Genomic DNA, 25,052 nt, shown 5'->3' with positions numbered 1-25,052 from the left:
CTTTCCTTGTTCCAAAGCATGCAAGACATGCATGAACAAGATCAGATGGTGATGATTTTTTTTCTTTTTTGTGTGCATGTTAAGAGAGGGAAAACAACTTTGGTTTTGAGTGATCAACCTTTAATTTTTGCAGAGAGGGGCTTGGTATAACAATGATTCCAAAATAGAACAATTGGAAGTTCCAAACTGCGGGCAATCGTATGTGATAAGCTTTTACAGGGAGGTAATTCAAGCTAGTTTAACTGTGGTATGAGAATACGTTGTGACTACCGCACCCAAAAAAAGCCACAAAATTAGGTAAGCCGACTTTGTCCACCTCATTTTCTGATGGAATCTTTTAAACTAAACAATGAACAGGTGGGAATTTTTTTTTGTTTTTGCAACGGAAAACAGTGGTAAAAAAGATGAAAGCTGTAATTCTTGGCATTTCAAAGCAGAGCATGTTATCGTATTGTTATTGGCAACATGCCCTGCAACATCCGGTGCTGAACTTGTTCTGTAATAAGGTGTTTAATTATATTTAAGTTTTGCGCGGTACTTTGTTAACATGAAATAGTGACTTGTGTGCTATACAGAACTATCGGCAAATAATTGTCATTATCTTGAGCCTCACCAGGACATGAGTGTTTCTGTTATCTATAACGACTCGACAAGGCCAGTAAGACGATCTTGGGTGACAACTGCACTTCAAGTCTTCAACTTTGCTTTTCGAGTGGATTTGTACCGGTGAAAGCTCCACAGTAATGATGTCTATCTATTGGTGATTGATTGTATTACAACTTAAAAACTTGTCGTTGGGAAGGGCGGGGTTTCTGTGTTCTTGTGCAGAGCAGGCTACGTACGTCGTCTTGTTTTTCTTATTATCTAGTGGTTTTAATATTATTATAACCAAGGTTATTAGCACCTAGACAAGCGTCAAGAGTTCGATGTAACTGTATTTTTCAGCCTCAATAATAAACTGGATGTACTACCATTTTTTGTTCCTTTCCAGCCCGGTCCGAAGTGCCCGGTGGACTGGTTTGTGGGCATACCGGGTGCTCATGTGATATCACCGTAAATGTAAATAGCACAGGCTTCCACTTTCCATTGGCTGTTTCTCTCCTGCATCGCAGTGACTACAAGGGATCGCGGGTCAGAAACCCAGGAAGCCAATTGGCCGCGCTCTGATCTTCGAAGGCCACGGCCATGGGAACATGGAGAATCTTACGCAACATTAGCAAATATTCCCTCCAACTCACTCCCTTCCTGCCTTTGTCCCGTTTCGCCCGCCACACCACCGTCATTCCTCAGTCTGGATTGAACAAGAATGTGCAGTGGGTACCGTTGCATGTGGAAATTGTTGACCTTGAAAACGGGTGACCAAGTCACCATCACCAATAACTCACATAGCGTAATTAATCTAATTACAGTGGAACTTCCAAAACTTTGACTGTCCCATAAAATGAAGTGCAAACAAAACAGATATCCGGAAGAATCAGCTCAGTGAGCATCTACAGAGGATTAGCCATAAAACTGGAAAGGGCCACCTCAATTGAAAACCCCGAGGTGACAGTATAGGTTTATAAACACCTGTCCCATTCATTTTCCATTACGAATGATGGTTGAAAACGTGAACTCCGAGGTGAGCAAAGTATGGACACATAAGGCTCGTTCAATCCGGCCCACTGAGCACGAATATTTTTTCCTAAAATAAGGTTAGCTGAAATGTAGTCGTCATTTTCATTCAATATTAAAAAAGTAAAATAAAATTAAGTCAGTCATTAATTGATGTAGAATAAATCAAATACAAATTAGTAATAAACCATATTGGATAGCATCATTAAATAAAAAAACTGGTCAGCAAATTTTTACTCCTTTTTTTTCCAGACGCAAGTAAACTTTCAGACAACTTTTTTGCACTGATTCTGAATGTGCCTTTGTTTTTCTCTTATACATCACCTTTTTCATCATCATATTATTATATTATGTGTAATATTTATGAATTAAGGGCTTGTTTTCGCAATGGGTGGATTGTTTTCTAAAATGCCCCAGCTATAAATGACACAATATTCTTCAAACTTTAAAACTAAAAAATAAATACATCAAAAAATCTAATGTGCCAGGAAAAAGGTAAAAACATGTATTGAAATCTGCGTCAAAATGGACACACAAAGCCATCTCTGATTAAAAATTGCGGTTAACCAGTGTTAATAATCGAAGAATAGAAATATTTGGCCATGAGCGCCTTTTTGAGGCCAATGCCAATTGTGATATTTGACACAAAACATCCAGTGCACAAATTGTGTGTAAGGACACCATACAAAGGGACTCCAACAATGAACATTATTCACTGTTTCATGAGAAAGTAAGAATACATTGGCAACAATCAGCAAAACTCTGGTCAGGTATGATTATGAAATCGGATGGCCCTATTGCATCCACAAAATGTTTTAAGACGGAGCAAATGATTTCACGTCACATAATTTCTGAGGAAAACTTTTTTTTGTTTTTAAAGAATAACGTGCAAGTCAAGAAGTGTCTCGGAAAGGACTGTCTTCAGCATGGGAGGTTCCTCTGCAACCAGTGTTTTGAGACTAACACAGAAGCGCCGTTCAGTCAGAAGCGTTCCGGTGTGGAAACGTGGCAACTGCTGCTGCTGCTGCTTCCAAAGTCATTTCCACTGCCTTTAGCCGCACTGTCAACTTCAGGCTTCATAAGCTGCTTAGTCTCCTGCCACATGCAATTCAGCTTGGACAGGGAAGTCAGATTTGCTGCTACCGCGAATAACTTTAATTCTCTTTTAAACAGCAAGAATGCTTTTATGAGAAAATATTCAGAATGAGATGAACATGCGCCTCGAGTCACGAGAGCATGAATGAAACATGTCACTGGGGGGAAAAAAAAGTTATAAAAAAAATTTAAATTAAAAAAAAAAAAAAAAAAACATTGTGTGAAGAGTTTGGATTTTGCTATGAACAAATTTCAAAACCAGGAAAAAATACAAAACAACCATTAAAATGGTGAGTGGACACCAGACAGCTTTTTCCTTTTCACTATTTGAAGGGAACATACCTTAAATTCTGGACTAGTGAGCACAACTGAATATAAGCCACACCACTAAGCCCAAAAAAAAAAAAATGTCCAGAAGCCACAAGTGTCTCGTTGTAAAGATGTGGTATGAAAGTCGAAACGCATGGTAATAGTCAAAATTACGATAAGGCGGTGGGAGTGTACTTACTAAGTCCCACACACAGCAGCACATAGCACATACAGAAAGCACCAAGAGGCATACAACAACGACAGTTTTCAATATCGGCCATAACCGAGCAAAAAAAGGAGCAGGCTTGGAAAATGGGGAGCAAGGAAGTTGGAGTATTTGGTGAGTTTAACTTGTTTAAAGCTGCTGAAATGTGAACCAAATTAACATTTAGCATTAGCCGAAGTTTCTGAGCAACTACCAACCACCTGACCGACTAGCGATGCTCAAGCCCCTCCTCTTTGCCATGTGTAGCAACCGTACCTGTGGTAACCCCATGACCAAACACACGTGAGACACAGGGAGCGAAGCGATATTTCTCATTCAGTCACAGAGTGCTCGCTGGACTGCCACCAATGACGGGAAGATCGATACGCACCACTATGTCGCTCGAGAACAGTCAAATGTAAAGGATTGTCTGCATTTTGTCACAGAAATCAATGAAGACTCACTCGCTACGCCCCTAATACTGATTGTTCTGAATAGTTTAACAATCCATGGGTCAAATTGCTGAAACAGTATGGAAATGAGCAAAAGTAGTTGGTTGATAATTGCAATGCGTTTGACAACATGCCAAACAAACGCAGCGCTGTTCCCCGTGTTCGCGCTAACCGTGCCTGTATGTGAATGCTGTCCTCTCACAGTTCATTTTCATTCATAGGGTGGCCGCCGCTACAGACGGGTGTAGTTTTCACTCTGCTTCGTAAAATGCTTTAATTCAACATTGAGTGGGGGACTGGGGAGGAGCTGCCGCCCAGCCTCTGCTGTCTGAGCAGATAGCCTCATGAGCGCCTAATTGAAACACATAATATATATCACACTTGGGCTGGTTCAGAATTTTGAATATTTATACAATAAGTGTCAATTTGAGAAGATTGACCAATTTCCTGAACTAGATAAAGCCCTCAAAAATTATCCAACGAGTCAGTTTTCTCAACACTTTGTAGTTGATTGAAGTGAGGCTCCATTTAAATCCTGATAGCAGCTTGAAAACTGCGTAGTGTGTACCCCACCTTGAATTCCCGATCGGGATGTATACGCTCCACTACTAAAAGCTTTTGTCAGCATAACGCTAGCAGGGCCATTCTTTTGGGCAATAGTTTTGTTCTTTTAAATACATGTAATTCTCTTTTTTTATGTTTAATTTGACAGTTAAACTTGGACTAGTAGTGACACGCTTAAAGCCTCTTTTTCTCAAAAATTGTGTACTATTTGCCAAAGCGCTACTTATTCCGACGTAATTTGAGTTGACTGCCATCATGTTTCAGTGGTAGAGTGGTTGTCTCACAACCCAGACATTACGGGTTTGACCCCCAGCCCTTGTGACCATGTCCAAGTGTCCTTGTTCGCGTTACTGACCCCCAGTTTCTTCTGATGCGGCGTCATAAGTATTAGAATTAGAATTAGAAATCCCTTTATTGTCATTGTACTCAAGTGTGCAACGAGATTAGAGGGCTCCCCTCTCCAGTGCAATACAACAATAATACAGACAAATATATAAATTAGATAAATAAATAAGAGAGTGCAAAGGAATTCAGTACTGAATAGGGTATCTAAAAACACATCACAATGCTGTTCTGCAAGGTTAGGGTGTTCTCGTGTGTGTGTGAGAGTTCAGAATGGAGACGGCTCTCGGAAAGAAACTGTTTCTCAGTCTATTGGTCCTCGATTTGATGCATCTGTAGCGCCTGCCAGAGGGCATCAGGTCGAACAGGTGGGAGTTTGGGTGGGTATTGTCTTTGACGATGTTGAGAGCCCTTCTGAGGCACCGGGCGGTGTAGATGTCCGACAGTGGGGGGAGAGGGCAGCCAATAATCCTTTGCGCTGTTTTGACTGTCCTCTGGAGCCTCACTCTGTTTCTAGCCTTTCCTCCCTACCTGGAACTGGTAACTGGACAACAAGTGTGGGCAGCACGTGTGGCAAGAGCTGTCACCGGTCTTCGCTTGTGACCAGCTTCTTCGCAGCTTGATTTAAGAGCAGTGACTGCGCGGATGCCCTGCAGGAATGTCTAGACGCATTGACTCAGTCACTTGCTCAGGCCCGGCTGACAATGATGCCTCCTCCTTGACTTTACGTGACGCCCGCATTGGCAGCTGGCCAGTCACAACAGCGAGAATCGCCGATGTGATTTAATGAACACAAAAAGGGGGGCGCGACGGGCATTAAAAGTGTCGTCTGCACTGCCCCCCGAGCAGCTGTTGCTGCCGATTTACTAGCGGTCGTGTGTCAGCCGTCTTTTACCTTCATTTGTGACACTGTGAACAAACAATAAATAAATAGCCACTATACACATCCAACCACATTTGCAGCCTGTGAAGTGCAAGCCAAAGCAACATGTGGGGCTGGAATAGTATGGGGAAGTCTCAGTATTTTGCCACTGATAATATCGCAATACAGTATGAGAATTTGGGGGTGTAACTGTGGCTGGGTGATTGATTGATTCAAATCGCTTAATTTGAAGTATTCAGGGGTATTTTTTTTTCTTCCATCGTGTGTTCTATACTCACTAACAGGCACAGCTTAACCTAACGTAGTTGTGAACAGAGAGCATCTAGTTTCCAAAAGCACAGTCCATGTTGCCAATTTAATGATTAACTTAATGCGTCAGTCACTATATTTAGCAACATCTCCATCCCTGCTAGCGACGCTTTAAAATTATTTATTACTTTTTATCAACGGGTGACATACAAAATGAGTGGAACCAATTTTCCATTGTTTTACATAAGAGGAGAAAGCAGCATGGAGGAAGGCAGTCACACTGAACATTTCCAAACACAAGGTGCCCGTTTACATGACGCTGAAGCAGAGATTTATCCACTTTGGAAATTTTTAACCCTATGTGCTTCCAAGCTGCAAAAAAAATGCCCAGCTCTTCTTCTTCACACCTGTTCAAAATGCCATTCAAGAGGTGACGATAGACACATGAACTAGCCAAGAAATTTGACAGCTCATTTTATTGAATTGTTGTCTATTTTTAATGTTAACTGAAGTAAAAAAAAAAAAACTTTAAAAAAAACTTTCATTTTTATTATTTGTGGCCAAGCAAGTTAATGCTGGAGAATTTTTTTTTCTCGTTATCATAAATAAAGAAAATACTAGAGGAAACAATACAACATAAAATCAAAACTTTTTTTGAATGACGACGTTCGAATTCGCTTTCGTAAAAGAAGCTTTAATTTTCAGAAAAAAATATAATAAAATGGAAAATCTGATATTTGTGAAAACAAAATGAAATTAAAAAAAATTGAAAATATTTGATATTTTAAGGCCACATTGCTTTTTAACATTTTTTTAAGCTATCGACATTTATTAGCTCCACGCCTACTGTTAACAAACACAATGTGGTTCAGCCTCAAGCTCATGCCCATAACTGTTTCATAGCATATGATTCAGACTGCATAAACTGTCACTGGAATTGTCTGCATCCTTCGTCTCCTAAAAAGAAGACAAACTATAGATGTTTCACTTTCCCAAAAAGAAAATACTATAGATTTTTTTTTAATTATATATTTGAGTACCCGTCATTTTTAGGATAAGTTACAGCTCTTGTTTTAAATGTAATCAGGGCTCCTGTGCACTGTTTTGCGTGTTGTTCTCTTACCATACCCAAAGTAAAATTTGACCACATAACTGTGCTTTCATTATATTCTGTTTTTAATTCGACTAATATGGTTGATGTCTTACTTGGAAACCCATGGATGACATATTGTGGCATTTTGGCCACGGGGCCCTTCGGAACGTAGTTACGCTGAGTTGGCAGTGAGTCATAATGCCCAGCAGAAAGAAGCGTCGGACCAAATCTTTACTCGGACAGAATGTCACAACCGGTATGAGTTTGTTATTTTTTTAAAGATAATTTTTTCAACCAAATTTTAATTCTCATGATGCATCTAGTCATCGATTTTGTCATTAACCTATCAGATTGGATCTGTTGGAATCCTTTTACAAGGTGTGACCGTTATGGAATGGGTTCCAAGACAGCAAACATTAAAAGTCAACCACCTTTCTGAACACTATGGTTGTGATCACTTGACGTGACGAGAGCCCTGGTTTATACGTGGGACATTGTTAAGAATGCTACAATAGTACAAGAGGTTTAACGATAATTTCTGTTGGGGGAAAACAGTTTTGAAGCCATAATGTGTTCTCAAACGCAACTTAATGGTTTCACTCTCTTTGGAAAGTAGACAAGTAATTTTTGCTGGTGACATTGTATTTTCACCTTTTATTTTTGTAAAAGTGGCATCTTATATAGTGACTCACAGCCACTGTGTCACTATAAATTAGGAGCACATCATTTATTCTCAACAATTAATGTATATTGGTCACCCATTAATGCCAGCGACGTATCATGTTGGGAAGAGCAACAAAATGTTTTCTTATTAGATGGCATAAGATACATAACCTATCTGTGCTTCGACTTCTTTTTTGACGTTTTTGTTTGGTTGTGTGCCGTAAAATTTGTTTTCTAATCTCATATAAAGACTGCGATTAAAACACTGACCGTTACCAACACGTGACGGCAACAACCTACCCATTGTTAAAACGTCTATGCTCCACATATAGAGCATCAAAAAATGATGTCCAAGACCAAAAGGAAGAAACGCAGCCAGAACCACGCCAACGACAACCAAACCTCCTTGGGGGAGGTAACACATACTTGTCAATGAGCAAATCCACCCAGACAGAGGATTGCGAATGGATAAAAACGCGTTTCCCCAATGGAAGTGTCGCTCACCTCTCCTGTTCATGGGCCGGACGCGGACCGCCACCTTGACGTTGGAGTCGTCCAGGCTTGGCTCGACCATGCTGACTGCTTTTAGCCGAGCCGATCAGCTCGTCCTCGGCGTTACGTTCATCCAAATATCGAAACCACCGCTGGCTGTTCCGCTAGCAGCCAGCTAGCTTCGCCCGGCTGCTCCACACACCGGGCATGACCACGGGTGTGTGCTGGAGGTGGGGGGGAATATCTCACAGGAAGCCCAGTAGAGCCACTTAATTTCTTCTTGTACTCATAGTAAATCCACCCAGGATGGGAATGAGCACTTTAAATAAAATGGAAGGAGAGGGGCTATATAACCGCGTTTAGCATACCACAAGCTAATTTGACAGGCATAAAAAAACATGCTAGCCAAAACGAGCTGAGGAGACGCCGAAGTCGCACGGCCGAGCAAGAAAGGCGGTCATTGTCGCTCATTTCCCCGCTAACATCTCCAGACGAAAGTCGCGTTGCGTTAAACACGCCGCAGAGGAGTCATCCCGTTAGTTGGCACCGTTAAGCAACACGAAAAAGCGACAGGGAAGGGAGCGGAAAAAAGCACCACCGGCCCGATGGTGGTCTTCACGGCATTCCCAAACGCTGAGTACCCTCCTCTTCCTCCACCACCCCCGCCTTGTGTGTCAAGTTGCACGCCAGCTTTGGCATTCACACTTCCGGGTGTGGTCTCAAAGACTTCAAAACAAAAGCAAGAGTCTGACGAAATTTAATTTGGCGAACTTCATTTTGTCAAGTAGGACGACTATGGGAAGCGTGTTAAGAGATGCGCTACAGTCAATCAACAGAATTCGAACATATAAGTCCTCCAAAGGTTAGGGTTGAGTCAATCATCACAAAGGTGACGTCACCCATAAGCACAAGCGAGTACTGACAGTTGACGTCCAAGTTAAGCGATTAAAAAAATTAAAGTCTACTAAATAATAAACCCCTCGCAACTTGTGAAGCTCCATTTAAATGTGAAATAGCAATGCGATATAAATGTTTGCTACGAACTATGCACGTAGAAAACGGACCACAATCCGGTTAGGTCACACGACACTTCAGCCGTCACGTGAAGAAACGTGACATTTTGGGTGGATTTCAAAATAAGACGTTGTTCCGTTGATTTGCATAACATCAAGATCAGCCGTTGACATTCATTTATACTTGAGTGGATGTGTCCTCGTGTTGCTTCGTTTATATTTAGAAAGACACAATCTCAAACTCATCTTACCAAATTGAGAAACATTTCAAAAGGTTACAATTTAACCACATTTAAACGAAGAGCACTTCACTGACCCCAAACATCTTTCAGAATCAGAATCAGAAATCCCTTTATTGTCATTGTACTCAAGTGTGCAACGAGATTAGAGTGTGTCCTCTCTGAAACGAGAAGCAACGATATTGGGTATCTCTCTCACATTAAAGTTTTTGGAGAACAGGTTTCGCTTGCAAGGATGAGATGGATGGAACGCGACAAGGAACTTCGACAAATTGACACTTGATGGACAGTCCAAGGAGGCAGTATGCAAAATACCCATTTTTGGTTGTATTTGCATTAGTGTGACAGGAGAAGGCCCATACGAACCTACGTTATTTCTTCTTTTTATTTTATTACAAAACATTTGTGGTAAAAATGTCTACGACTGCCTCTTCTTCTTGGTCAGCGGCAGCGTTGGCGAGCGGTTCTTTCTCTTCTTGTTGGACTTGTCCTTGTCGTCGTAGTGACTCTCCTTGTCGGCTGCGTACGAGAACAACAACAACGGCGGGCTTCACCCTCAGGTCTTGTTTAACTGTCATTGAGTGAGTACATCACTCCCCCTCTGTGATATTTCTTAATAGTTCATTATACGGTTTTATTTGATCACCAAACGAGACCAAATAAATAACAATAATCAGTTAATAAACAAAAATCAGGAGAAGACTTTGCAACAAACTTTGATTCCCAATAAATTGTTAAAGTAATTGAAGGATCATCTTATACAATAATCTATTTTAAGAATATTTGGGAGTGACCACCCAAGTTGAATTCCAGTCTGCTGACAATGGCATCGTCTATTTAAATGCAGTCAATGGTCGGTCAGGTGTGTGCTGCGTCTTTGTTTCGCCACGTTTGTTTACCTCTGCTTGTGAATTTCGAGTGAGTTGTGCTCCAGACACACAGACTTATATAGTTTGACTTACAAACAGACATAAGTGTGTTCTTATACACAATGTGACATTTTCACAGTAGAGACAGAAAGTAATGTGAAAACGCCGCAGAGAAATCAATATATTCAAATTTGGCTCGCTTAACAAGTGGAAACGTAAAACTGTCGCTGGTGGCTTCACTTCTAAGTATTTCCTGTCTTTAAAAGACCAAAATTCCGTGGGTAAAGCATGGACAAAACACAAAACAATGCTTCTTTTAAACGGACGTATCCTGATTGTTAATTGTATATTTAACCAAATATCTGAGTTCAAAAAGGGGTACGCTGAATATGAGCATGTTTTTTGTTTATTTCCATCGCCTTTCAAAACCCGAATATCGACAATATTTGGGCTTTGAAAGGATTATTGACTGCATGTCAACAAAGTCAATGAGGAGATGACGCACCTTTTCTGGCCTCTTCCTCCAGCTCGTCCCAGTCCTTGCCGCTCTCCTCTTCAGTGCCCTGTGATGCGCTGTAGTCTGCACATGAAATCACTCAGCTTTACTCACATCGGCGGGCGTTCGAAGGAGACGCTGCGCAAACATACCGGAATCAGTCACAGAGCTGTACACTTCCTCGCTGTCTTCTGTCTCATCCGCAGAGGGGTTATACAACTCGTTCTCCATCTCGGACTCTTCTTCGGCACTGCTCCCCTGATGGGCAAACGACACAAATTGAGCCAAGGGCGGGGCCACGAAAAGCTAGTGGACACGGATAAGTGCCGCAAGTACCTCGCTCTCCGGGTCCAGGAAGGACCAGCCTCCTTGCGCGAAGAAGCCCTCCGGGTCGTCCATGATGGTCTTCATGATCTTGGTCCAGTCGAGGGACTGGACGCCTTCCGTGTACTTGATGTCGCAGGAGCTGCACAAGAGAAGGTTGATGAAACCGGAGCAGCGGTTGCCTTTTTAGAAATGGCCATGTTACTTGAGCCACTCCTTGATGGGGTCCAGGGAGTTGACAGGCACGGCGCTGATCATGGTGACCTTTTTGTTGTAGTCTTTGTAGACAATGACCACGTCAAAGTACTTCAGGAGGAACTGCACACGCTCAAAGTGGACCAGTTCCACCTCGTCCAGAGTCACCACAAATGGCGGCTGCACGCATTTATGAGTTATGCCGTAACATGTTACAATTGAGCATGTGCTTTTTGTATTCTGCATGCAATATTGATTGAAAACAGGCATGCGAGTGTTCCTCACCCATTCATTAATGTTGACAAGGGAACTGGAGGTTGGCTGCAGCAGGCAGGTACTCCTGTAGGGGGCGCCCTGGAAGCTGTAATCACGTTAGATTCAAAACAAATGTTTAGCAAATTTAGCAAGTCATTTACCAGATTGAAGGATCACTTTTAATTGTTTTTTTGCATGAATGTCTGCTTAACAAAATCTTTATACTTGTGCTGGAATACTTTTCTACTAAATTCTGCTCAATTGTCATGGAAAATATCCAGTGTGTAATATTTTTCAAAATCTTAGCTTCCTATGAAAATAAATGGCAAACTTTTTTCCCTTTTGCCAAAGCCATCATTACACCAGAGGCGGCATGACCCACCCCAGTTCTCTGAAGGGAACCTCGAACTCCAGCGCTTCTCGGGTGAGCATCTCGACCTTCTCAATGAAGTTCTTGAAGGCCGACTTGAGCTTGTGCCGCATCTCGCGCTCCATCTGCTCGGCGTAGAACTCGTCGCGGCTGTGCGTGTGCTGGTGCTTGCCCAGGTCCGTGTTGATCGCGCCCACTTCCGTGTAGAACTGCACGTCCGTGTGGCGGCGCTTGCCGAACATGATGGCGTTCTACGGGGGAGAAAAGCCGACACTCTTCAGCCTGATTTGGGAATAACGTGACATTCTCCTCGAGCACCAGGCGGCACCTTGAGGTGGAAGTGCAGAACGATGATCATCTCGCCGTCGCACGGCTGGAAAATAGCGTGCTTGATGTTTTTGTAAAGGATGTCCACTTTATCACCGCGGAGAGATGTAAAACGGAAACCTGGGACCGGGAGGCGAGTTGAATTGAAATCCGGAAGCGATGCGGGCGACGCGGCGGCCTCCGACTTTACCGTTAGTGTGCGCCTCCAGCGAGCCCTGCATCCTCTTCTGGGCGATATTGGGCCGGATGTAGAGGTCTTTGAGTTTGGGGTTGCTGCGATTTAGGTTGATGACGAGCGAGTCCTGCTTCACGATACCCTCCTTCTCTTTCTGCTCGGCCTCCCGCGTCTTGTAGCGCTTCTGGACCTCCTTGATGATGCGGAAGGCGTTCTGCAGGTTGCTGGATCGCACCGAGGCGTCGCCGGGCACCTTCAGGTTTGACGTGCGGTACGTGCTGACAGAGCAAGAAAGAAGCGTCAGTTGACAGCATAACAACTGCTGCACACAAAAATGGAATAAGCTACCAACAGAAGTGAATTCAGTCCCCGAGTGTAAATGCTTTTAAATCCAGATTAAAAACTTTGCTTTTTTCTCCAACATTTAATGACGGTCCTCCAATTTTAAATCTTTTTTGATTTGTATGTTTTAGTAAATCACTTGTTTTTTACTTTACTTTTGAATTTTTAGGTTTTCTGTTAAAGTGTTTACATTTTGTCAATGTACATTTTTGCAATTTTTGTAAGATACTTTAGTTTTGTCTGCTTTGGTTTTGAATGTTGTTAACTGTTGTGTTTGCATGCAGGTGTTGTGTGTCGGCGTGTGTGAAGCACATTGAGTTGCTTTGTATATGAAATGCGCTATACAAATAAAATTGCCTTGCCTTGCATAACTGTGCCTTCAGTTATATTCCGATTTTAATATATTTTAAAACCTCATTTATAATTCCAAGACAAAATATGCACAAGTTGCAGGTATTATTTTTTTGTCCACTTTCGATCGCTATCCTCACGTTCTACAATGTCATCTGTAGGGGTGATGAGATTGCTGTGACGATCACAAAATTGCGTTGTCTAAGATCACGATTTTGAGCCCAAAACGATTAATCATTCAGGCCTATTAATGGTGGTTGCAGCTAGCGTATTGAAGACCCAACAAGTTCCAATGGAACTCTCTTAATATAACTCATTTTTCACACATTGTGAAGAATGTGTGCCTTTGAGTAGTGTTTTCTTACCTGTGTACAAGTTTCCATAGCGTTTGTGTATGAAAATTTGGGAGTTTATGCAAATTTTTTGTTAGCATTTGAATGGGATCTCATTGACTTTAGCATTAGCGGTAGTGATGTTTTAAAAATAAATCATGTTTTGTTTTTAAATATACAATCTGTGTAATTCTTTTTGTTTTGTGTTTAGTTTTACATTAGACTCCAACGAGGGTGTCAATTAACATCTTAAATGACGTTTAGGGACGTCAGAATCATGAGTTCTACACGCATGTACGCAAGCAATATGGTGCATTCAGGGTACTCTCACAATGTTGGCAACTTCAACAGACCACTCTGTTTTGCACATTAATCGTTGTTCTGTGATTTCTGCATCTCAACGCCGCAATTATAAGTGGTAAGAATGTTTAGTCAAAACACGTAGTCACTTTAGTAAAGCCATCCTTGAAGGACAGTCCCCAATCTCTTGCGGTCCAATACATACATTTCCTTAACAAAAGTGGCGTTTGGATTGGGCAAGATGTTCCCTTCCTGTCGGCCCAAGGAGCTGCCGGGAACGAAGAAGTTGATCCTCAAGTGCGTGTAATCCCCTTCCACACACATGCTTACGTTCTAGACAACGACACAATGTCAGGTGCAGTAAAACCTCAAAGTAGCGGAAAAGGCTACCATGATGGCGCACCTTGATGGTGGCAATGTGAAACGGCGTGGCGATGCCGAAGATGGGCATGACGACCGTCTGGTATGTCTTGTCGATGAAGATCTTCATTTCTCTGATGTCCTTCTCTCTGGGCATCTGAGACGCATTCTTGTAGGACACGTTGGATTTTCTGGCCCTTTAAAAAAAAGAGATTGTAAGTGGAGTCCGGTTCGAGATCTGCTGCTGGTTCGCATCTGCAGCTCACACTCACTTCTGGATCAGGTGCTTGCCTTTCTGCTCTGTCAGTCGCTGCTTGGCCTCCTCGTTCAAACTGTGTGCAAGTTCCTTCTGATGGGCGCGCCGCTTCTGCTCCGCTGTCATCTCGTTCTGAGTACACACATGCGTACGTCATGGGTGGACCAACACACTCAACACTGACACACAAACACATATGGGGTTTTAAAATGCTGCACACCATCAGAACACGAATACAAAGTCAAACACACACAAACAATACAAAAAGGACACTTCCTGTCATCAGCGAGTAATTTGAAAGGAAATGTCTCCTACTTACCTTCGCAAGTCAACGCACTGCCACGTCAACTCACCCGGGTTCTATCGGCCAGCAGCGCCGTGCTGCGAACGCCCCTCCCCAGCAGCTCCTCCACATCATCGCCATCCTCGTCCTCTTCTTCCTCGTTCTGGGAAAAGTCACGTCTTCAAAAGTTGGCAGCCACACCCGAGCATATATTTATCCAACATTACCTTGAGAAAGATCCCCACGTTTTTTATCTTCTTCTTGACCGGCGTGAGTATTGTGGCCGCCTCTTCCTGCCACCGCCACACACGCACAGTTTGAGGTGCAACTAATCGATGACCAAATTCATCGATCACCTTTCACATTAATTAGTGCCCAAGAAGTAGCTCAAAGTTTCAGAAACAGTGACGAATACATTGGTCACTCTTTCATAATTCAACAATACCAAATAAACAGAAAAAAAAGATTTCACATTAAACTTTAATACTAAATACATTTCTATCCTATCTAAAAATCAAATCACATCCCAAAATAAGGATTGACAGCCGCCGCCCTACACACGATCATACGCATCCGACTGCGTATGACAGGTAAACTCACCTCGTTGATCAGCACCGTGTCACCGACAAACAAGGCATACTTCTGCTCTTCCTTTTTGCCGTCTTTATTCGTAAGGTCGGCAAAGCCTAAACTGACACTCAGCACCATGCCTGGCAGACATATGCACACGTGTCAAAAAAAAGAAGAAAAAAAAACAGACACACTGTATAATTTAACACGACTTTGCCACCTTTCTTCAGTTTGTACTGATTTTTGGAGTTGAGCACCAAGGATCCTTCTCTGAATTCGATCCCCATGACGAACCTGCAAACGATCCACATGTGAGACGAGCGTTACGCCCCGCAGTTCTTCCCAGGAACCTACCCGAGGCTTTTGGTCAGCTTGGCAACAAAATCCACTTTCTCCTTCTTCACATACTCCACAACGGCATTGTAAGCGTCACAGATCTTCACACCTGGCAAAAGCATGCAGGTCATACCCACACTAACTAAGTCTCACGCCTGACCCCGTCCCATCGCCAAGCTCCTGAACCCACCGTGCTTGAGCTCCTTCAGCAGCGCGTCCTCCACCTGCAGCAGGAAGCTGTAGTTGTCCTGCATCTCCTGCGAGGGGTCAACCATGAGAGTCCGCACCAGGTTGGAGCAGAACGACTTGTAGCGGATGCCCATGGCGCATGTGATGGTGTCGAAGTGCATGTGATTCTTGTCACTGGCAGCAAGCAGACGTGTTCAGTTGGTTAGGTCCATTGAATCATATTTGGGTACTGAACTTCTTAGGTCATTATAATCGGCCAATCTATTAGGATCTTGGCAATTTTTCACCCCCAATGTAACACATTTGAGAAATGACAATTATATTAAAAAAACAAAACAAAAAAAAAACAACAACAGTATAAACTGCTAAGAGGCAGATTTGTCGCAGACCAACGAGTGACCTTAGCAGAGGTAACAATCTACCTGACGATGCTGAACTTGAGGCTGTAGTTTCCGCCACTCTGGATGATGGGAGGGTAACACATCTCCACATTGGAGGGGTCAACGCCGCCCAGATACTTCTTTTCCTCGATGGCTTTTTCCACGGACTCAGCCAGTTTGCTGTGACGTACTTTCTGTTGGTGGGAAAATACATGTGAAAGGGGAGCGGGTGGCGCTTTTGGCCGATTCAGGCATCCTCACCTCATCAGCGTCGACAATCTCCATGACTCGCTCCTTAAAAAACTTGGAGTACACCTCGCTAGTGATGGCCGCCGCTTTCTTCATCAGGCCGAGCTCGCCGTCCTCCTTCACTGCCATGGTGTACGCCACCACAGCGCTGATGTCTATCTGCGGGAAAAGAGGAAGTGACATCATGCTTCCGAGGGTAAATGCAGGTCGGCAGCCGCTAAGCTCCTTTTGCCTTCTCCAGTCCCTCGGCCGTGAGCGTGTCATTCCAGCTCTTGATGTATTCGCCAGGAAATTTGTCTTTGCTGAACACGCCCACCGTTTTCCCTTCACGGCTGCCGCGAATTGCCGCGATCATTTTGTCGAAGTTGGGCTTGTTGCTGTTGTTCTGAAAGACATGCCGCTGTTAATTTTTTTTCTCCTCTGCGGGTGTATAAATCAAATGGGCACACGTCGGCTGATGTCACCTTTTCCCTGGTGAGAAGAGTGATGGGCGGTATACCGTAAGCGCTTTTGTTGCCCGCAGTTATGGCCACCTGTTTGAGGAAGTCCAACTTCTTCTTGCTGGCGAGGAAGATGATCTTAGTTTCGCAAAAGACCATGATGGTGTCTGTCACCTCGTAGCCAAACAGCCAAGTCTAAAGAAAGAATACGAGCCTTCATAACACGAGGCCTCATTATGGACTCGCTGACTCACGGACAACATGCACTCACCTGTATTGCCGTGGATTTGGCATAGACAATTTCCTCGTCCACTCCGACAGACACCACGATGGCATCGACTTTACCAAACTCATCCTCTCCTTCCTAAGAAGAAAAGAATGAAAGAGAAGCCAAGTCAAGATAAAACATGTATTTGTTAATTGAGCCACTTTTCAAATTCTTCCAAAAAAGGTTAATTTAACACTCTATATTAACCCCAGGTGTGATTGTGAGTGTGACTGGTTGTTCGTCTTTGTGTGCCTTGTGATTAGCTGGTAACCAATATAGGGTGTACCCCGAAGATGGCTGGAATAGGCTAGAGCACTCCCGCGACTAGGGTTTAAGGATTTTAAGAAAAAAATTGTATTGCAATTTTTCTGACAGATTTCAATTTAATTCGCAATGTTCTTTACAATGTACAGTGACATTTACAAATATGGCAGAAAATGCCATTACAGCATTAAAAAGAATAAAAGCCATTACTCTAATAATGCAGACATTAAAGTATGGTGAGGGGGGCAGTTGTTTCATGAAGCTTTATTTGTCCATCACTGGTTGTTGGTAGCAGCCGAATGTAACTATTAAATAAACTTGAAATCTAACTTAGTTAAATTTAAACGCAATTAATCAGTAAATTAACTAAAGTTTCTTTTTAAAGCAAGTAATCAGTTATTTCTTCAAGGTAACTGTGGCAACACTGATAGAAACCAATTTACCTAATGGAGATTTTGATTTGGCTGGACTGGTAGCTGTGAGTGACATTCACATTTTTACCTTCCAGTCGCGATAGAGTCTCTTCATCCGACGATAGTACGCTTCCTTGTCCAAGTTAGCCGCCATGGTGCGTGCGGTGCCGCACTACACACTTCTGCCACAGCAGGCGTGATGGGGAATAAGAGAATGAGGATGATGACGATGACGATGATGATGAGGAAGATGATGGTGATGATGCTTTGTTGTCTTCCTTTGAGCTCAAAAGATGAAGCTACTATTTACACACTTTCAAAGCTGTGGATTTGCAAGCGAAACATTGCACTGCGTCATCACGACGTCATCCACAAGTACATGTATTAGGGATAAACAACGAATCTTAATTATTTTCAAGACTTAAAAATGAGTTTGCGTTGTCATGCATGGCCGTTGTGCGGAAGAGTAAACCATTTGTTGTCATTATCAACACAATTGTAAAGTTTACCGTTTACTCACTGTATTCCTGAGTCCCCTTTCTGGCCTTTATGAGTGACTGAATGTGTGAAGTGAAAAGGAACTAAACGGCACTGAAGAATTGAACTATTCCATACGTATGTAGATATAACTCGTCACGTTTACGTTCAAATTGAGTTCGTAGCAGACGTGTGTGACGACATTCATGCTGTGATCATGACGTCTCCAACTAATTGGTGAAATGCTGCATTCGAGGAAGGTGGGATGTCAGAGAAGCTGTATTCTACTAGGATTGCCACATTTCCGACCTCGAAGCGTTCGAGACCATTATAATTAGTTTGTATTATAGTTCATCACAACACATATGCACTCTAGCAACCCTTCTTTATAATTTCTTTAATTTATATAAATTAATGAATATTTTATCATCAAATCATTTCATTCATGTCGCCAAATAACTTAATGCTTGGAGATAACGGTATATATTCACGAAGTCAGTACAAATCATCGTTGTTTGAAACAACTAAATTAAAGTAATAAAGACATAAAGCCAAATTTACGTTTAGAACCCTGTATATTACATTTTGCCATTCATGGTCTTTATCTCCATCGAGTGACCATTGTCGAGTGACATCACATTAAAGTGAGTGGATGAACTCTTTTTTGTCCGACCTCGCAGCTTGGACTTCCTAGTCACTCGGGGCGTTCGAGTGCACTTTTCTCCTTTTGTCGGAAGCAGCATTGAAAGGAGACTGAATCTCAGTTCAAATAAAGTGAATGTAGGAATGGGTAATCATTGTATTATGGTCACTGTTTTGTTATGTCGTATCATTAATAATATATTATTAATAATAATTTTAATGTAATTAGGAAACAACTGTTAACGTTAACGCAGCAAGGTGATATGTCCAATTAGAATTTTTTTTGTTGCTTTTAATGTATTTCATCACATTAGAAAAGCAAATGTTGAATTGACGTTGTTGAACAAAAAATTGAACATTTCAATATAATTTTTTTTAACTCTTCACATGCAGGGTAAATGAGAGAACACCAGGGGGCAGTGCGGCACTCCCTCCCTTTCCTACCATGACCGCACCTCCCTGCGACTTCAATTGTTGCTTTGGATTTGGGGAAGTAATTTTAAAGGTTGGAAGATGGATTGACCAGTAGAAATCACAAATAACCTGGAGACCGTTAGGCTGTCAGGTGTGGGAGCAAGGCTTCAATAACGTTCTTGCTTCGACAGACAATTTGAACCAAATTGTCAATTATTTTTTTCTGAATTAAACTCCCATTTAAAATGATAACATGATCAGTTGTATCCAATGAAAATGAGGAATGTCTAACATTTACCATAAAAAAACTACAAACAACACTGACGTAATATATAAAAATACTATTACAATATTCTAAAAATATCACAGATACAATACTAATAACTTCATAAAAATAATTCAAATAAACATCACAATAACTTACAAGTAAACTGTCCATCAATCGGGAACTTGTATTGAGTAGTCAACAAAAGAACACAAATATGCAATTGATTTTTCTTTAAATAAAGAGACACAGGCCAGGCAATAAGATATAAAGTAAAACTTTATCATGACAAACAAGTTTAAAGCCCTGAGAACCACGTCTTTATATTACTAACCATATGAACAAAAGTGAATGTGTGAAAACCACTTTGCCAAAAAGTGCTCCTCTTAAATACAATCAGCACAAAAAAACAAACGTTTTAACAAGCATTCACCGCCGTTTTGTCCACGTTCTTCTTTTTTCCTTGTTGTTTGAATCAAAGAGAAAAAAAACTATAATATATTTATATAAGTCATATCATCATCATCATCATCATGTCCGTGTAAATAACAGTACAAAAATATGCACAAACCCCACAGTTGAATGAATATACGGAGCATTGTACAAGCCAAAGACGACATCTAAGAAAATTGATAAATGAGGTATCTGATAACCATTTTGCATAATGCACCTGCTTTTTTCCATTTAATCTTTTTTTGTTATTTTTTTTTCATTTTTTTTAGTTTTATTTAAACAAAGATCAGGTTAGTTCTTAAACAATCTTAAAGCTAAATTAACCCCAACGCACTTTTAATTATCTTTTATTTTTTTTAAACGTTTGCAGAACTTGACAGCTTTTTGAGCGACGAGCTCAGCTGCAGGTTCTGACGACCAAACAAAAAAAAAACAAAAAACAAAAATGCAGAACTTGACAGCTTTTTGAGCGACGAGCTCAGCTACAGGTTCTGACGACCAAATAAAAAAAAAAAACAAACAAAAAAATTGCCAAAATGCAACAGCAAACAAAGTCAGTCTTAAGTAGCACTCAGCCAAGCGGTGACGCTGCTTCTTTCTTCGATGTTTACCTTTAGCATTTATGCTAACCGCATTGAGGTATTGTGGTGTGAAGAAGGGGTTCGGGGGTGCTTTTTACCATTTCTTATATGACGTCAGAAATATTATGATACCCGCATTTGCCAAAGACTGAGCTAGCCTTGTATGCTTATTCTAACTACACTCCATCAAGTATCTTCTCATACCGGAAGAGACAGTATCGCAGTCTGATTGCGCATGAAAAGTGTAAAGTGGCATCACTTGTGCATCGGCTAGAGGAAAGGGTTGCAAGTTTGCATCATCGATAATGTATAACAGACGCTAGTAGCATTTCAGAGGATTGTCAACAAACTTGGCGTTTAGTAGTAATTATGTAATGCTGCTAAGGTATGTAGTGGAATTTGGTCCACTAGTCAGCTAGCGGAAAGTGTTGTTAGTTCAAATCCCTGATCAGGGACAATAGCCAGTAGCACTGGCCGTTTTTAGGCGCTAATCTCCACCCACGTGAAAGCTAATGATGCTTTATTATTGTATGTAATTTATGTTACAGAACAATTATGACTTAAACATTAACGCGTGGGAGCAGTTGCTAGTATGAATCCCAATAATTCAAAGCGAGATTCTCGTGTCTTTTTGCGGGATTCTCAGTAAAGTGGACTCACACCAGCGCTAATGTAGCTAAGGTATGTAGCAGAACTTGTTCACACAGATATCATCGATAACATTAGCACGCAGCTAACGGGAAGTGTTGCTAGTTTAAAACAGACACTATTGGCTTTTTTTTTGTTGGACTGCCAGCAAACTGGGCTGTTTAGGAGCTAAACTCCACCGACAGGAATGCTAATGATGCTAAGGTATGCAGCAGAACAACAACAAAAAACTTAAACAATAACGCATGCCAAGTCAGCTATCAGGCGAAGTTATTAGTTAAGATTCCAAAAGGTCAAAGAGATTCTTGTGAATTTTTGGGGGATTGTCAGCAAACTGGACATACACCAGCGCTAATGACGCCAAGGTACGTAGCAGAACGTGTTCACACAGATATCATTGATAACATTCGCACCCAGCTAGTGGGAAGAATTGTAAGTTCAAATTCGCGAATGTGGAAAAGAGGTGTTTTGGAGGATTGTCGACAAGCAGGACATGTACCAACACTACTAATGCTAACCTTCTTTTATTTATACATTAGCATGTTGCAAGTCAGCTAAAAGGAAGTTTGAAGTTGAAATTGCAAAAAGTGTGAAAAAAGATGTCAAGCTGCTTTTTGGAGGATTGTCTGCAAACATGGAGCTAATCTTAGCCAAACTGGACCCGCATGAAATTTAAATATGCTAATGTACGTTAGCCCAACTTGCTAACACACACACTCACACACACACAGACGAACATTCATCTCTCGGCATCGAAAGGTTTTTAGCACAGCCGCCCTAAAGGATCGACGTGGTTCCCATGAGATCCACTCGATAGAGAAGTGGAAAAAATAAATACCAAACTAATGTGACGTCTGAGTCATGTCCAACTTAAAAAAATGATTCATTTGATACAGACTTGTCTTTTAAGGCAGCGTCTAGCAATGCTCACTAGTAGTTCAATATATTTCCAGAGTCTCTGTGGGACAATGCGGTTCTTTTAAAGGTGGAAAATGAACGAGAGAATTCGAATCCCACAAATGGAAAGCTGCTTGAGCAATTATTAAATTAAGGTCCAAGTACAAGTATGCTCTTTTTTTCCCCACACTAGAAACACAATAGAACACTAGAAGGATAATTAATAAATGATCAATCGGACTGTCATAAAGCACTGAATACAATCTGTAGCCCCTTCTATAGTGAGGATGGTATTTCTCAGCCTTTTTTTTTTGTTATAGTGTCGCTGTTCTGTATAAACTTAGGTGAAGCGTGTTCACGTATTACGCTTGCTTCTACTGGTGTGTTCAATGACATCATCTACCTGATTGTGGGATGTTGTGATTTTGTCCAACCCACACTTCTCTTGAAAAAGCAGATGGAGGTCTGTTATAAAAAGCGGGAAAAAGTCTACTTTTGACTAATTTTACATGTTCAGAGGTAACTGTAGTTGTAACAGAGGCGGCACGCCACCTGAGTCTAAGTGATTCATCAGCGGCAGGTGTCAAATTTTACACGTGACATACATGATGAAAGAGGCTACAGCCTGCTAATGACAGTTTCTTCGCGCCTATTTCCATGAAGCTGCGCTGAATTAAAATAAAAAGTTGTGTTCCGTCATGGCAACGACACAGCTGAGGGGATTGAGCTATTCCAGTAGTAAGACTCGGATTGCAAGATTTCATGATGCTGTGTGAAAAGCGTGTTTACAGAAATGCCTTCATGCAGAAATCTACAATCCTGTTCCTCGAGGTCGGCCGTACTGCTCGTTTTTCATCTCTCCCTGCTGGCACCACACCTGATTCAAATGATCAAGGGTTGTTATCCAGCTTCTGCTGACCTTTCTGATTATCTGATCATTTGAATTAGATGTGTTGCAGCGGACAGGTAGGTCAGCAGATCTCGTGGAACAGGATAAAAGACTTCCATAATCGATGCGCACTTTCTCCTGTCGGTTGTGTTGAAAGCTATTGTCAACGCAACTATTTTCTACATCACACCAGATGCTACACTGATGTCATTTAAGTGGCTACAGCTCTGATGCGGCTATTTGTTGCTGTTATGCATATTGGTTGCGCTCCCACCCCAACCCCGACCCCCCAGGGAGGCAGTAGGCAAGTCCCTCACTGTGTTCTGGAAGAGGAAAAAAAATTTTTTTATGCATTTTTTTTTTTTTTGCATCTCCATGTGAAAGCCTTGTACATTGATTAGGAACCGACGGCGACCGCCTCGTTTTTTTTTTTGGTATCTAGTAGCTGTGCAATAACAAACGGAGGCTAAAAATCAGCTCAAGTTCATGTGATTGTACGCATGCATGGAGAAACCCCCTTAGCAACATTCCTAGCCGAGGTCTAATCGTGGAAAAGACCCTCTCCACCCCGCCATAAAACGGGGGTACAACTGAAATAAAAAAAAAAGGAAGAGACATGAGGTGTGTGTGTTGTAAAAACCAGCAGCAGAAGCAGTAGCCATTTTGTTTGTCAGTTCCCACTGCCTGGGGGGAGTAGGGGGAGAGCAGCGGCCGGGGGCTTCTTCCATCATGGCTGCCCTATGAGGTATATACAGTGTGCTCTCCTCGGAGAGTCTCATGAGGTATTTTTCCAAGTTCATCTGTGGCGAAATAGGGGAGTATGTTTGATTTCTTTCCCCCAACTTCCTGAGCGAGGGACGCCATTTTCTATTTTGACGATGGTCCACCACAGCGAGGGCGGGGTCGGTCAGCGTCCCATCTGTTCCGTCGCACATTTCCGACGTGAGCCACCCCCACCGCTCTTCATCGGGAAGGACCGTGAGGTATTTTCTTTTCATTTCTTGAAATCACCCATGCCGATCTACGGCGTCCCGTCATCCGCTTGAGGAAAATAATACCTGACTCAAAAAGAAAAAACCTGACTCAAAAAGAGAGAGGAAAAAAAAAAAACGTAATTAAAAAATAATTGAGGTTAAATGCGGTCGTGCTCCTGAGGTAAAAAGACACCACTGCAGGTTGGGTGATTTGAGGTATGTTAAAAAAGAGAAAAAGAAATTCTAAAAAACACAAAATCAAAAATAAAGACAAAATGGCAACAAAAAAAAAAAAGATTTTCAAGTTCAGTTGTGACGACACCTGTCAGTGGGTTTTTTGGCTGCGCTGATTGTGTCTAGCATGAGTGTGCGTGTGTGCATGTTTGTGTGTGTGTCTGTGTGCATGTGAGTGAAATGCATAGTTGTGTTATGTTCTATTCTCGGGCTTTTGTGTTCACGATTGGACAGCCAAGAGGTGGACAGGCTTTATGAGGTATTTGTTGTGCAACAGTCTGTAATTTTTCTCACGGGACAGAATATTCATGCTGGGCCGGGGCAATGGGGGAGAGAAGGGATGTTTTGGGGGTGGGGTTGGGTTGCCGCCCATCAGGAATGGACCGATTAGGGTGACCCATTGGGAGCCGGCTCAGATGAACCAGGGCCCTTGGAGGAGGAGGAAGATGAGGAGGACGTGGGGCTGAGGGTCTGCCTCGGGGGTGCGGAGTAGCCAAAGCCAGCGCTGGTGGAGGCTGAGGCGGCAGCAGACACCGCAGCAGACACTGTGGGCCCCAGTAAGCCTCCAGCCTTCTGGGCAAAGAGTGTTCCTGGAACACATGACATCATCACATGAACAAAATGGCAGCATTGAATGTGATACCTGATGCTTTTAAACAGATCAGCACTAACTTAGCTTGCTTTTGCAGCCAAACCGGAGCTGGGAATTTTTGGCGGCACGTTTAACATCCACTGTATAGTCAACGCAGTTAGCAAAGTCAGCCGAGGCTGCGTGCTCACATGACCCAACTAAGAAAAGATGTGAGCTGAAATTGGTTGTTACCTGAGTCCTGAGCAACTGCGATGTCATTTTCAGTGGCAACATGGCCACCCGCTGAGATGCATTAAAACAGGTGGATTTGTCTTCTTACGTCATATTCTACAAATGCAGTATTAATCCGAATGCCGTGGTTAGACTAATAGGGGCGCATGGAACATTGAAAACACAAGTTTTAACTTGACTTCCTCTTTGAGTACAGGT

The 25,052-nt window shown here is 42.2% G+C and overlaps 3 protein-coding genes across 9 annotated transcripts in view; all 3 read right to left on the bottom strand.

The window, feature by feature from the left end:
- Positions 1–8,613, bottom strand: part of kif13ba (kinesin family member 13Ba) — a 41,068-nt gene extending 32,455 nt beyond the window's left edge. For all 6 annotated transcript variants that reach the window (XM_088295765.1, XM_088295768.1, XM_088295770.1 and 3 more), the window contains exon 1: positions 7,974–8,613. In XM_088295765.1, the coding sequence (XP_088151891.1) occupies positions 7,974–8,043 (70 nt within the window). In that variant the 5' untranslated portion in view covers positions 8,044–8,613. The remainder of the gene's footprint in view (positions 1–7,973) is intronic.
- A 695-nt stretch (positions 8,614–9,308) lies between these two features.
- Positions 9,309–17,714, bottom strand: LOC148337075 (FACT complex subunit SPT16-like). The gene is made up of 24 exons (XM_088296661.1): positions 17,646–17,714; positions 16,884–16,976; positions 16,637–16,807; positions 16,405–16,557; positions 16,185–16,331; positions 15,966–16,117; positions 15,545–15,717; positions 15,373–15,463; positions 15,239–15,312; positions 15,049–15,158; positions 14,676–14,741; positions 14,519–14,611; positions 14,182–14,297; positions 13,953–14,106; positions 13,755–13,882; positions 12,240–12,502; positions 12,051–12,169; positions 11,735–11,973; positions 11,383–11,458; positions 11,108–11,277; positions 10,915–11,044; positions 10,731–10,836; positions 10,588–10,662; positions 9,309–9,732 (listed from the first exon to the last, which is right to left on the bottom strand). The coding sequence occupies exons 1-24, from the start codon at positions 17,709–17,711 to the stop codon at positions 9,632–9,634; spliced, it is 3,066 nt and encodes a 1,021-aa protein (XP_088152787.1). The 5' UTR covers positions 17,712–17,714; the 3' UTR covers positions 9,309–9,631.
- A 1,913-nt stretch (positions 17,715–19,627) lies between these two features.
- The window catches only part of LOC148337072 (AT-rich interactive domain-containing protein 3B-like), an 84,988-nt gene continuing 79,563 nt past the window's right edge, over positions 19,628–25,052 (bottom strand). Inside the window, exon 9 of one of the 2 annotated variants that reach the window (XM_088297118.1) lies at positions 19,628–24,494. In XM_088297118.1, the coding sequence (XP_088153244.1) occupies positions 24,322–24,494 (173 nt within the window). In that variant the 3' untranslated portion in view covers positions 19,628–24,321. Of the gene's footprint in view, positions 24,622–25,052 lie in introns of both variants that reach the window. The other variant, XM_088297117.1, reaches the window with a different exon arrangement.

Source organism: Idiotropiscis lumnitzeri, chromosome 5 (assembly GCF_059441095.1).
Source record: "Idiotropiscis lumnitzeri isolate Australia: NSW breed Sydney's pygmy pipehorse chromosome 5, RoL_Ilum_1.0, whole genome shotgun sequence".
Lineage (NCBI taxonomy): Eukaryota > Metazoa > Chordata > Actinopteri > Syngnathiformes > Syngnathidae > Idiotropiscis > Idiotropiscis lumnitzeri.
Note: the sequence above shows the minus strand (reverse complement) of the source record. Positions and strands in the feature narration are given on the sequence as shown.

Coding starts and splice junctions, on each gene's coding strand:
- LOC148337075 (XM_088296661.1), bottom strand. CDS start 17,711: ATGGCGGCTAACTTGGACAAGGAAGCGTACTATCGTCGGATGAAGAGA. Junction 13,883..13,952: donor TTCACATTGCCACCATCAAG/GTGCGCCATCAT, acceptor GTCGTTGTCTAG/AACGTAAGCATGTGTGTGGA. Junction 9,733..10,587: donor GGAGGAAGAGGCCAGAAAAG/GTGCGTCATCTC, acceptor TCTCGTACGCAG/CCGACAAGGAGAGTCACTAC.